This window comes from Hyaena hyaena, unplaced genomic scaffold (genome assembly GCF_003009895.1).
Source record: "Hyaena hyaena isolate Hyena2069 unplaced genomic scaffold, ASM300989v1 scaffold_27, whole genome shotgun sequence".
NCBI lineage: Eukaryota > Metazoa > Chordata > Mammalia > Carnivora > Hyaenidae > Hyaena > Hyaena hyaena.
Window position 1 is genome coordinate 2,763,640 of NW_024080659.1, and position 18,949 is coordinate 2,782,588.

At 46.1% G+C, this 18,949-nt stretch overlaps 1 protein-coding gene across 2 annotated transcripts in view; it reads left to right on the top strand.

Moving 5' to 3' along the window:
- Positions 1–18,949, top strand: part of SPECC1 (sperm antigen with calponin homology and coiled-coil domains 1) — a 287,606-nt gene that overhangs the window by 222,158 nt on the left and 46,499 nt on the right. For both annotated transcript variants that reach the window (XM_039227283.1, XM_039227284.1), the window contains 2 exons: positions 1,131–1,287; positions 5,441–5,543. In XM_039227283.1, coding sequence (XP_039083214.1) covers positions 1,131–1,287; positions 5,441–5,543 — 260 coding nt within the window. The remainder of the gene's footprint in view (positions 1–1,130; positions 1,288–5,440; positions 5,544–18,949) is intronic.

The following is an 18,949-nucleotide window of genomic DNA, read 5'->3' on the forward strand; positions in this document are numbered from 1 at the left end:
GAGATGAATACTGACGCCAAAGCCACACTGGCTCTTGCCCTGAAGTAAACAGTTCATTGTCAGCACCCCCTCCTGCCCCCCACCAGGCACCTGTCTACCCGGACGATTCTATTTACCGTACTAAAAAAGGATTACACGGTCAAAGTTGCTTGTATTCAAGCCAGCCTTGCCAACACTGAGGTCATCAGAAACTGCCAAAATGGGATTAATGGGCTGTTTTTCTTGTTCTCGCTAGTGATGTAAACACTGTTTTTCCTCTGCTCTTCCAGGCTAATTAGCCTCACTCCCCACTCTACTACCCATAATTGGTGGCTCTTAGCTGTACAAGTATTGTTTTCTTCCGTGACACTGGTGTCATAGGAGGCGACCATGGACTTGGCCTGGTCACACGGGCCTGTCGTGTGGCATTGAGCAAGTCACTCACTTCTCTGCCATTGCCTCTGTAAATACAGACCAGACAGTCTCAAAGTTTTCTTGCATCCTATACCCCCGGTGGTCCTTTAAGAAGCATCATCTGGACGATTCAGCCTGTTTCATCAACCTGTTTTGACTTCTAATGGAACAGCCGAGAGGGACCTTCAGAGAATTAATTTTGCTTATTTGTAAGCCAGCCAGACGCCATGACTGGAACGGCTCTTTTTCTGGCAAACTAGTTCTCATTCTTGGTCCTCTGCTTTTTGCCTGCTCTTACCTGTGACTTGAAAATCCCTCAGGGTACCTTCCTACCAGTTCACTCTCTTTATCTCTCCGATGCCCATCGATGAAAACAAAGTGCTTTAGTTGGGGACAGGGCTGGCCTGGTGGGCGTGTGACCTGTGCAGATCTCTTAGAAGGGCTTTGGTTTAATGCTCCATGGGTGCCATCCTGAAATAATAATTTTTGAACAGGGGGCCAATTCGGCAATAGTCTCTATGAATTACGGAGTCAGCCCTGCCTGGAGAATCCTTTCTAGAAGATGCCGTGTCCCTATTTGCATTTTTATTACTTAATCCAGAAACTATATCTATAAATCTATATCTGTTATATTTGTACTTGAGAATAAGGTGAGAATTACATGGCAGTTGAGAAGAAAGCGTGGTGACCAGATTTCTCTTCTTCAGGGATAGGTGATTATGTTGTTGTTCACACAGATCTTCTAAAGGGAAGGGGTGAGGACCTGAAACCGGACCCTTACCTCCGCAAGAGCCCCTCGCTCGAGTCTCTGAGCAGACCTCCTTCTCTGGGCTTCGGGAGCACAAGGCTGCTGAGCGCTTCCACGGGGGGCTTGAAACCACAAAGCAAACTCAGGTACCGCGTTTGAAACAGTGAGAAATCACTGGGCTGATGACCTTGTATGCTTCCTTCTGATTTATCCCCTGTGCTCCCTTTCCTTCTTACGTGTCTTTCCTGAATGAAAACCACCAAGACACAGTACCTGCCCCACAGGACGGTGCAAAGTGAAGCAAGAGCTGTGAAAGAAGTATAAGCAGGGGCTCCTGGGAGGCTCAGTCAGTTAGGCATCCACCTTCGGCTCAGGTCATGATCTCACAGTTCGTGGGTTCGAGCCCCACATCAGGCTCTGTGCTGACAGTTCAGAGCCTGAAGCATGCTTCGGATTCTGTGTCTCCCTTTGTCTCTGCCCCTCCCCTGCTTGCTCGCTGTCTCTCTCAAAAATAAATATTTAGAAGAAGAAGAAAAAAACGTATAAGCAGATTACATGGGGAGTTGTTAGTTGGATCCAGAAGTCTGGAGGGAGGAGGCGACATTTCTGCCACAGGGGTCCTGCAGGCCTCGCCAGGAGGCTCCCCCTGATGTTCAGGGCTCAGGGCGTGGTTTAGTTTGCTCAGACTGGACTGCGGGCTTCTTGAGGGCAGGGGCCCTGGCGTACATATCATCAACGTGAAGATTGGCCGGCGAGGCGGACAGGTGGTTAGGAGAGCACTGCTGGAAAGGCAGGTTGGAGTCCCGTTGTGAATGCTCTTCATTGCCAAGGTTAGAGGTCCATACTCCTTTTGGCAAAGCATTGGGGAACCATTAGGTTCGTGGCATTTTGCTTCTGATGACGAGTAGCAGTACGGTGAACAGTGGCGCGGCAGAAGGACTGGGGCATTTTGAAGTCAGCATTGAAAGAGCCCATTAGGGGTGATGTGAGGGGTGGAGGGACAGGGAGGAGGGGACAGAGACTGCGGGGCTGGTCACCAGAGGCCGGTCTTCGGTCACAGCTCTGCCACTTCCTCCCTGCCCTGTGCCCCTGCTCACCCAGGCCACGGCAAGCCTCCTCCAGCTACTTCCCCACGTAGAGTCAGCCTCTAGAACACCGAGCACATCCCGTGCAGACCTTGTCAGAAACCTCCCGTGACTCGTCATGCACACTTCCACCCACGCTCCTCATTCTGGTCCCTAGGTTCTCTGCAGTGGAGTCTTCCCCTGCTCACGTGCCAGATCGTCCCTGCCCTCCACGCCGTCACAGCCTGCTTCATTCTCAGCCTTCGCCACCAACACGCACGTTTCTGACTGCTCACACAGTTCTGGCCCGAGCGGCCTTCCCTCTGTCCCTTTCACTCTCCCCTAAGTCCTCCTCCTTCAAAGCCAAGCAGACTACCCTGGTAACATCGATGCCCCCTTTCTCTGCCTTCAGCGTCATAGCCTCATTTGGGTGTTTAATGCACTGTTGTGTGATGTGTGTGTCTTTGTCCCCATTGAAGCTGCACTGTATTTATTTTTTTAATGTTTATTTATTTTTGAGAGAGAGACAGAGACAGAGTGCAAGCTGGGGAGGGGCAGAGAGAGAGGAAGACACAGAATCGGAGGCAGGCTCCAGGCTCTGAGCCATCAGCACAGAGCCCGACACGGGGCTCGAACCCACGAATCATGAGCTCATGACCTGAGCCGAAGTCAGACACTCAACCGACTGAGCCCCCCAGGCACCCCTAGGTTGCATTTTAGTAGACAATAAATACCTCGTCTCATGCTTTGATGTCTCTCCCCGCCCCCATGTCGTGTTACACACATAGCATTGCATTCAGTCAGTACTTACGAGTAGGTGAGTAGATAGATGAGTGTAGAAAACAGGCCCCTTTAGGAGTAATGGATTTTTAGCAAACCTCATAACTTCAGCGTTACGTGTGTCACAACAGGATTTTATAAAAGTCTGAATAAGTTCAGCTCTTGCCATATCTTTGGGCGTGGCCTATATTTGGAGCCAAATAGATGAAGTCATATCTCTTCAGAGGTTTAACTTAAAGACCTAGATATTACACGTTAGTCTTGTTTCTGCACAGGAGATTTAAATGATCAAACCTTGGGGGTTTTTTAAAACATTTTTTAATGCTTACTTATTTCTGAGAGAGAGCGAGCGAACAGGGGAGGGGCAGAGAGAGAGGGAAACACACAATCCGAAGTAGGCTCCAGAGCCTGAAGTAGGTCTCAAACTCACAGACCACGAGGTAATGACTTGAGCCGAACTTGGATGCTCAACCACTGAGCCACCCAGCCACCCCCAAATCTTGTTTTTAATGACCAGAATTAGTGCTACTCAGAAATTGCTCTTTCCTTTATGCCACAAATGTGTACAGAAAATGCTATGTGTGTATGCTGTTGATAGGCTACCCTTCATCATGAAAGATTAAATTAGTGGAAATCAATATGTTGTTTTATTTTTGTGTCCACATCACTGAAACAAATGAATGACAGGATAGAAATTAACTTCTTCTGGAAGTTCTCATCCTATTAGCATTAATTTGCCGCAGGCACCATATCCGGTTAACTTCATTTTTTTTAAGAAGATTGTCCAGTAAATGTTTTAGTCGTCCGCTTACACAGAAACTCTTGGCCAAACCTTCATTTCAGTCTTTCCTCATTTGTCAGACCTAAAAATTCAGTTCCAAATGACAAAGGAAGACGTGGCCCTTAGTAAACACAGGCCAAGTCACCATGGCTAAGCCACCGTAATGTCGTAGGCCCTTCGTGGCTCTGACCACAGAAACTCCCGGCTGTGAGTTTACGCAAGAAAAACCAGTCATCAGATGACACCAGCAAAATTTTAATGCAAGCTGATGAAGTCTTCTTACAATCTCTCTACCCTAATTCAGATTGCTGAGGTCTGGAATCATCACTTTCCTCCTTAAAAATATTTTAAAGTATTCTCATTAAGTGTCAGAATGATACGAAACAATAATATTAAACGGGTGTAAGCTATTAAGAACAGCAATGCATCTGGACATCGGCTTTCCAGTGTAAGGGAAAGAAGATTATTATTACCATCGACATCCCCTGTCAGCCCCTCTCTGCCAGCCTTGCCTCCCTGCCCCGCCCCAAGGTCACCACCGTCTGACTGTTCTGTATCTTGTCCTCTCCTTCTCTTTCCAGTTTCACCACATACGCTTGCACCCCCAAACAATATAAACAATACATTATTTAAATTCTCACTTAAAACTCTGCATAAATGGAAACACACGGTGGTTTTCTCTTTTTTTTAAATTCAGAATTGTTTTGCCGTTCATTCGAGTCATTGCATGCATCCTAATTCATTGGTTTCTAGTGCTGTATAGTATCCCTTTGTGTGACTATGCCACTGTTCCCCTGTTTTCCAGATGATGCACATCTACTTGTTTCCAGTTATTTGCTAGTATAAAAAGTGCTACAGGGGCACCTGGGTGGCTCAGTGGGTTAAGTGTCCGACTTGAGCTCAGGTCATGATTTCACAGTTCATGAGCTTCGAGCCCTGTGTTGAGCTCTTTGCTGTCAGCACAGAGACCACTTCGGATTCTCTGCCCCCCCCCTCTGCTCCTCCCTCACTTGTTCTCTCTCTCTCTAAAATAAACATTTTTAAAAAAAGGTTTTTTTAACTAACGTAGATACCTATTAAAAATTGAGAAGAGGGTGCCTAAGTCTTGCTCTCAGAATGCTGCCGTGTTATTTAGTAAAATCGCTTCCTTTGGCTACACAGGTGCTCAGAATTGAGTTAATGTCATACAAACTGAGGGGTACCACTTTTAGAGTGTGCAAAGACCCTCTTTTGAGTAGTTTTTACTGATTTTTACCTTTTATTTCCATTCCTATTACTTCTCCATAAGCAGCCAATCTAGTGTTTTTAAACGCCCTTGCAGCTTCCTTTTCATAGGTTACGTAGATGTGGGTGTAGCTTTGAGACACGTAGAGTGTTTTTTCTAGTGTCTTTAATTAAAATGATACTGTACTTAAGTAAGTAAATAAATAAAGGGCTAGATGGATGGAGCAACAGATGGACTTCTGATAGCCAAGCAGTACAATTTAATTTTTCTTTCATATCGTGAAACGTTATAAAGATGTGTCATTAATATGACTGATTTGGTTGTTTCTCTCCAATCTCACTGGAGAGACCTAGACTTTTCCTCGAGAATCTAGTTCTTTATTTCTTGCCTTCTTGAAAGCCCTAAAAATTAGCCTCTTCTCTTCACCATGTGCTCTTGTTTCTAACTAGTGTGGAGAGAAGAGACCCTCTGGCTGCCTTGGCCCGGGAATATGGCGGCTCCAAGCGCAATGCTCTCCTGAAATGGTGTCAGAAGAAGACAGAAGGCTATGCGGTGAGTGACCATGTCGGCCGGCTTCCACCCAGCTCTGGGCGGCAGTCCTGTGCCAGGATTTGTCCTGGGGACACATATGCTTGGACGGGCCAGTGCGCGAGCTCGTGTTCTTCCCTTCTCTTAGGCAGGGGCCAGGTAGTGGGGCCAGCTGTGGTGCCCAAAGAGGTGAGCAGGACTTAGAGCCAGTCAGTGCTCCGCCCGGCGAACCATGGACCTCAGCCCAGGTCTGCATCTCCTGCAGGAAGGGGCACCTTTCTCTTTGCTCAGAGGAAATATAAACTCCGCAAGCAGTGAGCCTAACGGGCTGCTTCAGTCCAGACAGACAGCATTTGCTGAGCCATCTTCCCAAAGAAGGCGCCTTTTCCTGATTTATACAAAAGTCCTGCTTAGAATGCCTTCAGCATTTCTCTGTTACTTGAAGAGTTGTTTGCATTGAGTTTCAAGTTGCAGTTTATCAGGATGGTACTTGTTTTCTGGAAAGGTTAGACAAGGAAGAAACACCTGATCTAAAAGCGTAAGCTCTGTTATTACGAAATATCATATACAAACATGAAAAAGAAAAAACAAAAAAAATGCCTCGAATATAAATTATAGTTTCATGGATGATTATGAGGTGAAAACCCGCACAGTCACCACTCACATCCAGAAATGGAGTATTGCCAGGTCCCCCAAACCTTTCATGTGACTTTCTAATCGTAGCCCCTCACCACTCCCAAAGAAAGCCATTGTCCTCAATTTTTTCCCTCATAGCTGCAACAAAAAGCAGGAATCCCTAAATGCCAGAGTAGTTTTGCCTGTACTTGAACTTTACATAAATGCAATCAGAAACTATGATACCTGCATCTGGCTTTTCTCAAACAGTATTAAGTTACTCAGGTATATCCGGCTATAGTTCGTCATTCTCTTTACCCTTTGGAACCTCTTGTGGGATCATACCATTATTTATTTATCCGTTCTATTATTGCCAGACGGATGAGCTATTTCCAGTTCGGGGCTGTTGTAATAGTGCCGGTGTGTTCTTGTGCGAGTCACTCGGAACACACGTGTGCTCGTTCTTTCTGGATCTATGCCTAGAAATGGAGTTACTGGGCCATTGGGGATGCAAATATTCAGGCACAGCAGAGGGTGCCGAACAGATTTCTCCAGCAGTTGTGCCGTTTTACCTCCCACCAGCAAGTAATGGGAGATCTGTTTCTCCATGTCATCCCTGTTTTGTACAAGTGTGTAGTGGCATCCCATTGTGGTTGGGATTTGCGCTTCCTTGCCAGCCAATGAGGCGGAGAACTTTTCTGTATGCTAACTGGACATTTGAGTAGTCCCCTATGGGATGTGCTCTACGGTCTCATTTAGGTCTCACGTGCCTTATGGTCTTTCTTTCCCATGTTACTTCTAGGAGCTCTTTATGTGTTGTGGATGCCCGTCCTTTGTCAAATAGATGTATTGCAAATATCTCCTCCCAGGGTGGCTTGAATTTTCACCTTTTTGTGGAACAAAGTTGTTAATTTTAGTTAAGCCCAATGTATCGGTCTTTTTCCCAGCAGTTAGTGCTTTTTGCATCCTGTTGAAATCTTTGTTCCAAGGACATGAAAATATTCTCCAGTGCTTTCTTCTACACGTTGGATTGTGTTACTTTTCTCATTAAATAGCCACCCCCTTTAAAATTGTCATCTCTAGGGCGCCTGGGTGGCTCAGTTGGTAGAGCATGTGACTTTTTTTTTTTTTTGCATTTTTTAAATAGTTTATTGTCAAGTTGGTTTCCATAAAACACCCAGTACTCATCCCCACAAGTGCCCTCCTCCATGCCCATGACCCCCACTCCCCCCCCACACCCGTCAGTCCTCAGTTTGTTCTCAGCATTTAAGAGTCTCTCATGGTTTGCCTCTCTCCCTTTCCCCCAGTATTTCCCCCCTTCTTCTCCCCCACGGTCCTCTGTTAAGTTCCTCCTGATCCTCCTATACATACAAACATATGGTATTTGTCCTTCTCTGCCTGACTTATTTCGCTCAGCATAACACCCTCAAGGTCCATCCATGTTGCTACACATGGCCAGATTTCATTCTTTCTCGTTGCCAGAGCATGTGACTCTTGATCATGGGATCATGAGTTTGAGCCCCACATTGGGTACAGAGATTACATAAATAAAAAAAATTTTTAATAAAAATAAAATAGGCTTCTCCTCCCCATTCTCCACTCAGGCCCTGCCTTCCTCTCCCCTTACCCCACTTTGCTAAAAATTTGGAAGATGCTGGCACCACAACACTCCCTCCCCTGCCTCAAGCTTTGAGGGTGGCTGGGATAGAAAAAGAAAGAAGCAGCAAGAAAACAAGGCCTTGGCCAGGAACCAGCCCAGGTGGTTAAGCAGCAACAGGGCTGGGATAGTCGTAATGGCAGCAGCCACGGGGCTTCAAACCCGACTTTACCCAAGAACATAAGTGTTTTGTGTCTTTGACTTTACCTTTTCTTTTTTCCCCCGTTTTCCACCCAAAAAGAAAAAGCAAAAAATTAGTCCAGTTAATGACCAATAATGGAGACTCCCAGAGGGCAGTCTTGCTTCCCACCCATTGTTTCATCTTCTGGCTGCTCTCCGCACTGTCTGCTTCAGCCCTTTCCAGGGCTTGAAACCACCCCAGAAAGGAAGGCCATCCTAATGACAGCGCCCCTCGGCATGTCAGCCACGCTGCCGGGGAAATGGAGAAGTGAGGAGTGGGGGAGAGAAAGCTGATCCCGGGAGGCTTCAGGGTAGGGGGAGTCGGAGCGATAACAGGGGACCAAAGCGGACAAAGGCCGGGAACGAGGTCTTGGCTGTGGCCAAGCCACTTGCAGCCACTAATGCTTGACTGCACTGTCCTTTCCCCACCTCACAGAAATGGATGGAGGGAAGTGCTAGATGGATAAGAAAGACAGTTCAGATTTCCAGAAGGAATCGGCCCTTGGGCACCTAACGTTGTTATAATTAGGTTGCAGGGTGAGATTATATGGTAAGACCTTTCCCGTCACAAGAGGGAGAATAGTATTTCCCACTGTAGTGATTTTTTTGTTTTGTCTTGTGAACGAACATCATGAACTGGTTTTCAAAGCATTTTATGCTTCACAAAGCCCAAAGGTCATTCTGCCTGAAGAGTAATTTTCATTCATCATTAAATCTGTGTAAGTTTAGAGGGAAGCATAAGTCATATGTCTCTGATTTATTTACTCCTCAGAAAATATCCTCGGTCTAGACCTGTTTGTCTGAGATGCCTCTTAAGCCTTCTAAAGCTCATCCTCTCCGACTCAGGAAGCCAAAAATAAATTGTAGAATGCTCAGATGGCTCGTTTAGAAAGACAGAAAACCAGTACTCATGTGCATTTCCACATAACAGAATGTTCTGTTTTAGCCCACCGAAAGGTAGCCCAGAGATTGCGTCCAAACTCTGCCTGTATTAATTCAGTGAATTTTCAGTGAGGGGACCTGTTCAGGGCCACATAATATTTCAGGCTCTGGGAATTCAGCAGGGGACGAACAAACAGAATTTCTACTCTAGTGGAGCTTCTGCCCACACGAGGGTGACAACTAAAACCTTAAAAGTACAATACCTGTGGCGCCTGGGTGGCTCCAGTGGCTGGGCGTCCAACTTCAGCTCAAGTGATGATCTCGTCCATGAGTTCGAGCCTTGCGTCAGGCTCTGTGCTGACATCTCAGAGCCTGGAACTTGTTTCAGATTCTGTGTCTCCCTCTCTCTCTGCCCCTACCCCACTCATGCTTTGTCTGTCTCTCTGTCTCTCTTTCTGTCTCTCAAAAATGAATAAATATTAGGGGCTCAGTCGGTTAAGCGTCCGACTTCGGCTCAGGTCATGATCTCACGGTTCATGGGTTCGAGCCCCGCGTCGGGCTCTATGCTGACAGCTCAGAGCCTAGAGCCTGGTTCAGATTCTGTGCCTCCCTCGCTCTCTGACCCTCCCCTGTTCACACGGTCTTTATCTCTCTCTCAGAAATAAATAAAACATTAAAGAAATTTTTTTAAATGAATAAATGTTAAACAAAATTTTTAAAAAATGTATAGAATCTGCTATATTGGAAGGTGGTGGGTACCATGGAGAAAACTCAGAGAAGGGGGATTAGGATCACTGGGTGTGTGGACACCGTTGTCACATGAAGGTCAGGGAGGTGACATTTAAGTGGTGACTCTCCTCACCTGACAAAAGTGAGGACCTGTGTGTTTCCATCAAGGTTTATCTCAAGCCAGGTACTAGGCTTGGAAGGTCAGAACGAGGACATCATCACATTAGTGACTGTGTTTGTTGGAACTTAAGCAACATGGGGTGACAGCCCTGAAAAGTTAGAGCAGCAGTTCAGACCTGCGGCTGAGCCCCGAGGTTCAGCTCTCAGATGTGTTGGTAGCATGAGCGTGCCCTCTGTCCAGAGTGAGGCCCGCCCCGAGCTTGAAGTGGCTCTCAGCAAAGAGACCTTTCTAGATGATCTACGCAGCTCAGATTTCCTTGGAATTGTTTGTTTGTTTGTTTGTTTGAAGCCAGGCTTCTAGGAAGGCCCTGCAAATTGCTCTCCATCCGTAGCCAAGGATCAGCCTGACCCATACAACCCTACGTCCCCCTTTTTAAATCTGTTTTCAGTTCTCTCATTGGGGCTGTGATGGGGAAATTTTCGTCTCTCATGTAATTACCAGAAGGGATCTGAAGGGCCCAGAACACAAGATGGTGGGTATGATAGGCAGAACTCCCAGAATGACCCCCAGTGACCCTCACCCCTAAATAATCTCCTACATACCTATGGCAAAAGGGAGCTTATCTGGGTAGACTTAATACATGAACCTTTAAAAGCCAGGAGTTTCTTCTGAAGCATCAGAAGGACTCAGTGCACCATCAGGGGGCCTGAAAGTGAAGGGGGCACATCCGGAGCTGAGAGAGGTCCCTGACTGATGGCAGTAAGGAGACTGGGACTTTCTAGCACTAAGGCGTTAGAGTGCTGAGGTCCTACCAATACCCAGAAAACACCGTGGGGGACGCCATGCAGTCATGAAGTCAGCCAGCCTGGCGCTGGAGTGTCCTCTGTCATTTCTCTCCCTGTCCTGAAGCCCTCGGACCTCAGCTCGGCTAGGGATGATCACTGCCGTCCCTTAGTTGAGGGACCTGGCCACTCTGATAAATGTGTGGAATTCAGCTGTAAATCTCTGCAAAGTCCTCGTCCCTCCCAAGAAGCATGACCAGGCGCAGCCACCCCATATCTGCAGGTGGCACCGTGACTGTGTTCCCAGAGCCCTGCCGTGCCCTGGCCAGTGTGGCCAGCCCTGGTGAGTTATTTGGTTGAAGGCACAGGTGGAGGATTACCATATCTCACCTCCCTCTCAAAAGCTAGGGGCGCCTGGGTGGCTCAGTCAGTTAAATGTCCAACTGCAGCTCAGGTCATGATCTCACAGTTCGTGGGCTCGAGCCCCGCATCGGGCTCTGTACTGACAGCTCGGAACCTGGATCCTGCTTCGGATTCTGTGTCTCCCTCTCTTTCAGCTCCTCCCCTGCTCATTCTCTCTCTTGCTCTCGCTCTCACTCTCACTCTCAAAAATAAATAAACATAAAAAAAGGAAAAAAGCTAGAATCCATAACTTGTGGCATGTTTTAACAGGCTGAGTTTTAAGGTTTTAAAGGCCCCAGGTTCCAAGTGTCAAATTAAAACATTAGAGTGGTGTCATAGTAGCAAGAAATATGTAAAGTGATATTCAGGTTCACTCCTACAGGAAATATAATTTAAAAATAGTTTGGCTGGAAATGGCCAATTATTTTTATTGCTTAGAAAGCCACTGGTGTCATTTTCTTTTGCTGTGTGACAAATTACCACAGACTCAGGGACTTAAAACACCTGCCTGGGAGCTCACAGCTCATACAGGTCAGGAGTCCAGCACCACGTTGCTTGAAATCTAGGTATCAGCTGAGCGACGGTCTCCCCTGGAGGCTCTGGGGAAGGATCCACACCCAGTGTCTTTCAGATTGGTGACGGTTCCCTGTGTTTGTAAGATTGAGGTCCCCATTTCCTTGCTGGCTTTCAGTTGAGGGTCATACCAATGGAGACTGCTCAGATTCTTTCCACATGGCCCCCTCCATCCTTGGTCCCCAATGGCCATCCCATCCCACTCATGTTGAAGCTTTTGTATCCCTGACTTCTGTCACCAGCGGGGAAAACTCTACTTTAAATGAAACCTCAGGTAGGGTGCCCTAGTGGCTCAGTTTGTTGAACATGTGACATTGGCTCAGGTCATGATCTCACAGTTCATGAGTTTGAGCCCCGCATTGGGCTAGCTGTGTTAGTGCAGAGCCTGCTTCAGATCTTCTGTTCCCCTCTCTCTCTGTCCCTCCCCTGCTCACACTCTCAGTCTCAAAAATAAATAAAACATTAAAAAAAAATTTTTTTTTAGGCAAATCTCCATTGATGAGATTAGGCCTACTCAGAATCGCCCTGTTTTAGGGCTAGTTCAATAGCAAGTTTAATTACATCTGGCAGATCCTTTTGCCCCGTGACACAGGGAGTAGAGATAAGGGTGTCTTGGAATTTTGCTGCCCACAATCCTGGTTGTCAGTGCTGACTGCACATTAAATCACAGAGGAGCTTTTATGAAATACCTATGCCGGGCCTGACCCTAGATCTCAGGAATTATAATCAGATGAGCAGGGGCCCGGCCTCAGGTGGTTCTGAGATACTGGCAGCCTTGAGAGCCTCAGATCGAAAAGTCACACCTCCGCCTAAGAAAACCCTTTACAGTTCTGGATTTCAACTTGCCAAAAGCCTGTGTGTTATAAAAAATTAGAAACACAGGGGCGTCCGGGTGGCTCAGTCGGTTAAGCAGTCACTCTTGATGTCAGCTCAGGTCATGTTCTCACGAGTTGTGGGATCGAGCCCCACATTGGGCTCTGCACTGATAGTGCAGAGACTGCTTGGGATTCTCTCTCCCCCTCTGGCCCCCTCCCGCATATACTTGTGTGTGTGCTTGCGTTCTCTCTCAAAATAAATACATACACATTAAAAAAAAAAAAATAGAAACACGGTGGATGTGAACAACAGGAACACAACACCAATGGCCTGAAGAAGAAAAGATGTCACTGGTTTACCATCTAAGAAGAGTAAGTAATCTGACCCTAAGGAAAAACTCTGAAATTCTCTCTGTCACCCCCTGACTCCAGCCACCCCGCTCTTTTAGTTTTCTGTTGCTGTGAATTACTGCAAATTTAGCTATTAGCTCATCACTTCGTGGATCAGAAGTCCTGGTGAACTGACTTCGGACATCACAGTGGCAGCTGGGGTCCCCCCTGGAGGCCCCGGGATGGAACTGGCCTTCCCAAGCTGACTGAGTTGACTTAAGGTGTTGACAGAACTCATCCTTTTATATTTGCCCTGTGACCTTGGTTGAGTCACCAGTGTTGACCTTGGCTGAATCACCAGTGTTGGCCCCACTGGCCAGGGCACGGCAGCATCCTGGGAACACAGCCCGGGCGCCACCTGTACATGTGGGGTGACTGCGCCTGGTCACGCTTCTTGGGAGGGACGAGGACTTTGCAGAGATTTACGGCTGAATTCCACACATTTATCAGAGTGGCCAGGTCCCTCAGCGAAGGGAAGGCAGGGACCATCCTTAGCCCAGCTGAGGTCCGAGGGCTTCAGGACAGGGAGAGAAATGACAGAGGACACTCTAGCACCAAATTGGTTGACTTCACGACTGCATGGCGCCCCCCATGGTGTTTTCTGGGTATTGGTAGGACCTCAGGGAGCCAACCGCCGTAGTTCTAGAAAGTTCCAGCTGGCCCACAGACGCCATGGACAAGCTTTCAGAGTTAGATTTGGATTTCCTAGAGGCCCTATTTCAATCCCTACAAGGATAGGCCTGATGATTCCAGAGCTTTCTGACAAACCAGAAGCATCTACCCCATACATACATAAAGAGAGAGAACAGTGGGTTATTTATCTCAAGTCTCTGGAATTCATTTACTGCTTCAGTGAATGTCCATTTTTTGATAACATATTCTATAGGTTGATAAGTAAATGCTATTTCCTGTAAACTCTTTCATAAGCTTTGTTGCCAGAGAATGCTTCATGGTTAAAGGCTTGATTCCTGAGAGATTAAACCAGAAACTTTGGGTGAATAGTTGAATAACCCCGGGCACTCCTCACTCCTTCTCAGGAAACTGATTAAAATAACATTTCTGACAGTAACAGAAACTCCATGGTTTAAACTCAAAGACCTTCGCCCTTTCTAGACTAGTGTTTTTCATCATAATCCTTCTGTAGTCACTGGTGTATAAATACCCTTGAACCATCTCTTCCTCATGTTTACTAAGACAGTGTAAATAACATAATTTAATAAGAAAATTAGGTTGTCAACAAGACGGCTTTTTCCCCGGGAGCGCCTGGGTAGCTCAGTCAGTTAAGTGCCCAACTTTTGATTTCGGCTCAGGTCGTGATCTCATAGTTCATGAGTTCAAGCCCCATCATGGCCTCCATGCTGACAGTGCTGTCTGCTTGAGATTCTCTCTCTGTCCCTCCCCTACATATGTGCGCGCTCTCTCTCTCAAAATAAACTTTATAAAAAAAAAAAAAAGAAAGAGTGTTTTTACCCCAGATCATCCCGTTACATAGCACTGTGATTCACATTTTATCTTTTAATTCTAACCAAGGCTGGATCAAAGTTTGAGGGGCTTCTCATTTCACTTCACAAGCGCTGAGGCCAGAGGGGTGGGACGCGGAGCACTGCCTGAGACCTGGTTGTGGCTGCAGGGGCGGCGGTAACTACCCTGGACTCCTGCGGTCACCTCAGGAGTCGTGTGGCATCGGGCCGAGGCCAGCAGCTCAGGAGGGGACTCCCAGCAGTTTTGATTTGAAGCAGTTTCTAGGAGAACATCGTGGGGGCACTTCCAGCTATGACCTGAGACAGTTAGGTCCCTATCGATCATGGGATGATCAGACTAGTGTTAGTCCAAGGTTGGGATGGGGAGGGTGTCACCAAACTCATTGATTCCTAAAAGCAGATACTCAGCAACTATATACTGAGCACCTGCTGGCTACTGCAATCAGCAGCCAGGTCTACACAGACAGCAAAGAGAAGGGCCAGGGCTAGACGGCCCAAGGGCTGCATGGAGAGGGACAGTGTGGGGTAACTGGGGACACTCCAGATTGGGAAGTCCTGTCTGAGGAGGGGAAGCGTACCTTCAGGCCAGAATGACAGGAAGAGCCAGCGCTGTGGAGACGACAGAGAAGGGATCCCGGGCAGAGGGGACAGCGCACAGGCGTCGGGGCAGAAGGCAGGCCGTGCGAAGCTGGGTGTGGCGGGCAGGGGACAGTGTGGGCCGGGGCCAGACTAGAGAGCAGATCATGGGTTCACTTTAAGCAGAAATAGGGCTCTGGGCTTCTGGACGGGAGTTTAGGCAAAAAGAAAGGGCGTTTGCCATGCCCTGGGAGACAGTGGCTGTACCTCAAGTCACGCCCACCTTTGCCCTGGGTGCTCTTGCAGTCCTCCCTGGTCTGCGAGGGAATCACAGCGATGATGTCGTCTTCCCAGAGTTTGGGATACCTTCTCTGTCATACAGGCTCTGACAGCCTTCAATGCTGCAGGTTCTTAAACTCAATATCATGAACTCCCTGTAAGTTAAAAAAAAATTTTTTTTTAATCACTGACGGGCATCATAGTTACAAATAGCCAAAAATTATCTAAGAAAATTGTAAACTAAGCGTTGTTCAGTCTCACTTATAATCAAAGAAATACAAATAAAAGGAGATGCCATTTCTTGGCTTACCCTATTGGGAAACTTTTTTTAAAATGTTTTATTTATTTTTGAGAGGCAGAGAGAGACTGAATATGAATGGGGAAGAGACAGAGAGAGAGGGAGACACAGAATCTGAAGCAGGCTCCAGGCTCTGAGCTGTCAGCACAGAGCCCGACGCGGGGCTCAAACCCAGAAACTGTGACATCATGACCTGAGCCAAAGTCAGACGCCCAGCCAACTGTGCCACCGAGGCTCAGTGATGAGCTCTACCATTGGTGGGAGTGTAGATGAATCATGCCTCTTGGGAGGGAAATGTGGCAATGTGTAATCAGGATCTCAGGTCATGACCTCCTGGTTCGTGAGTTTGAGCCCCGCACTGGGATTCTCTCTCTCTCTCTCTGTCTCTCTCTTTCTCACTGGTCCTCCCCCCGCTTGTGTGCATGCTCTCTCTTTCTCTCTCAAAATAACTAAACTTTAAAAAATTAAAATAAGACCATTTTGGGGGTTTTTTTGTTTTTTTTCTTTCATAGTTTACTGTCAAGTTGGATTCCATATAACACCCAGTGCTCATCCACAAGTGCCCTCCTCCATGCCCATCCCCCCCATCCCCACCCCCCCACCTCCATCAGCACTCAGTTTGTTCTCAGTATTCAAGAGTCTCTCATGGTTTGCCTCCCCAACTATTTTTCCCCTTCTCCTCCCCCATGGTCCTCCATTAAGTTTCTCCTAATCCTCCTATAAGTGGAAGCATATGGTATCTGTCTTTCTCTGCCTGACTTATTTCGCTCAGCATAACAGCCTCAAGTTCCATCCATGTTGCTACAAATGGCCAGATTTCATTCTTTCTCATTGCCATGTAGTATTCCATGGTATAGATAAACCACATCTTCTTGATCCATTCATCCGTTGATGGACACTTAGGCTCTTTCCATGATATGGCTATTGTTGAGAGTGCTGCTATGAACATTGGGGTACATGTGCCTCTATGCATCAGCACTCCTGTATCCCTTGGGTAAATTCCTAGCAGTGCTATTGCTGTGTCACAGGGGAGTTCTATTAATTTTTTGAGGAACCTCCACACTTTTCCAGACGGGCTGCACCAGTTTACATTCCCACCAACAGTGTGGAGGGTGCCCAATTTTGAAACAACTGGAAATCACACAGATTTCTAACAAGAGATGAATCAATTAAATAAATTATATTATGTGTATACAATGGAATATTCTAAAGCCTTTAAAAATCATGCTTTGGGCAAATATATGTAAAGGCACTGGAAAAATTATGCAGGCTACATCAAGTAAAAAATCAGATTCTAAAAGTCTGTCTGGCATGATTCCAATTCTATCAAAAGAAATTTGTATAAATGTTATATAAATGTTAACAGTGAGTGTCTCTGGCTAAAAACTAAAATTTATTCATGCTTTCCAGTAGTGTTTCATTTTCTACAATGAGCCTGTAAATTTTTAACAAATAAAATTATTTTTAAGATTGTTCTTTTTTTAAAGAAAGAAGCCAGATGCAAAAAAAGAAAAAAAAAACCCAACCTTATATTATATGATTCTATGTATATGGCATGTCCAGAGGAGGCAAATTCACAGAGTCAGAAAGCAGATTAGTGATTGTCGGGGTTGTGGGATGGGAATTGAGAGTGACTAGGCACAGTCACAGAAAAGGCTTCCTTTTGGAACTGATGAAAATGTTCTGGAATTAGATAGTAGTGGTGGTTACACAACCTTGTGAATATACTACAAGCTACTGAATTGTAAATTTTCAAAAAGGTGTAACTTTATAGTATGCGAATTATATCTCAATAAAGCTATTACTTAAAAATTTTTTTTAATGTTTATTTATTTTTGAGAAAGACAGAGAGCAAGCAACGGAAGGGCAGAGAGAGGGAGACACAGAATCCAAAGCAGGCTCCAGGCTCTGAGCTGTCAGCACAGAGCCCCATGTGGGACTTAGAGATTGTGACCATGAGATCGTGACCTGAACCAAAGTCGGAGGCTTAGCCAACTGAGCCACCCAGGGGCCCAAAGCTATTATTTTTTTAAATGGCAATAAGAAGAGCTTAAGTGCGGCATCAGGGAGATGATGGATAAGAAATACATAGGGGCACATAGGAAACTGGAATTTAAATTTTAGATCTTAGCAAATATACCTTTTTTTTTTTAATGTTTTTATTTATTTCTAGGAGAGAGAGAGAGAGAGACAACGTGAGCAGGGGAGGGTCAGAGAGAGAGGGAGTCACAGACTCTGAAACAGCCTCCAGGCTCAGAGCTGGCAGTCAGCACAGAGCCCGACGCGGGGCTCGAACCCATGAACCGCAAGATCATGACCTAAGCGAAAGTCGGACGCTTAACCGACTAAGCCACCCAGGCGCCCCGCAAATATACCTTTAAAAGACCTACCCGTGAGGTCCTAGGTGGCTCAGTCGGTTAAGCATCTGACTTCAGCTCGGGTCATGATTTCTTGGCTCCTGAGTTTGAGTCCCTCGTCGTCTGTGCTGACAGCTCAGAGCCTGGAGCTGGCTTCTGATTTTGTCTCCTCTCTGCCCCTACCCCACTCACGCTCTGTCTCTCTCTCCTTTAAAAATAAATAAACATTGGGGCGCCTGGGTGGCTTAGTCGGTTAAGCGTCCGACTTTCGCTTAGGTCATGATCTCGCGGTTCGTGGGTTCGGGCCCCGCGTCGGGCTCTGTGCTGACTGCCAGCTCAGAGCCTGGAGCCTGTTTCAGTCTGTGACTCCCTCTCTCTCTGACCCTCCCCTGTTCATGCTGTCTCTCTCTCTCTCTCCTAGAAATAAATAAAACATTTAAAAAAAAAATAAATAAATAAATAAATAAACATTAAAATAACATACCCGTATACTACCTTGTATGTTAAAAATTGAAATAAAACAATATAGTAAAACAGAGGGATGCAAAGTATTGGTACTCTAGTTTTTATATGGGAGGTGGGATTCACAGGTGTTCACTTTATTGTTATGATTCACAACCCAAATATATTCTTTGTATCAAACATATAAATTTGGGGGAGAAAGTCTGAGGGAAAAGGCCATATGGTTGTATTATAGTCACTAATTAAACCAGATCCTTTCTGAGAAAAATTTTTAAGTGGCAGAACAGAACACCTGAGGAATTACAGCGTAAAAAATGGGCTCTCAAGTCGTGAAGAGTAGGGTTGATTCCATTCACATCTCTGCCATGTCATTTCAAAACCAGGGGACAGTTAGCAAGTCAATGAAAAAAAAAACACTGCACATCTTTTTTTTTTTTTAAGTTTATTTTATTTTGAGAGACAGACAGAGAGTGAGAGGGGAAGGGACAGAGAGAGAATCCCAAGCAGGCTGTGCACTGTCACCACAGAGCCTGACACAGGCTCAAACTTACGAACCATGCTTAGGATTCTCTTTCTCTTCTCTCTCTGTCCCTCGAAGTTAATAATTTTTTTAAAAAAAGAAAAGTGAGCATTTTGTATCATCAAAGCTTTTGCCATTTGAAATAGTAATAATATATGTCTGATCCTGCAATACCAGATTTAAGTCTCAAACTCAGGTTGATGTAGAAGCCAATAGCAGCCCAGGGGCCAAATCCAGCCCACCACATGTTTTTATAAATAAAACACAGTTACAACCATCCATTTACATATTGCCCATAACTGCTTTTGTCC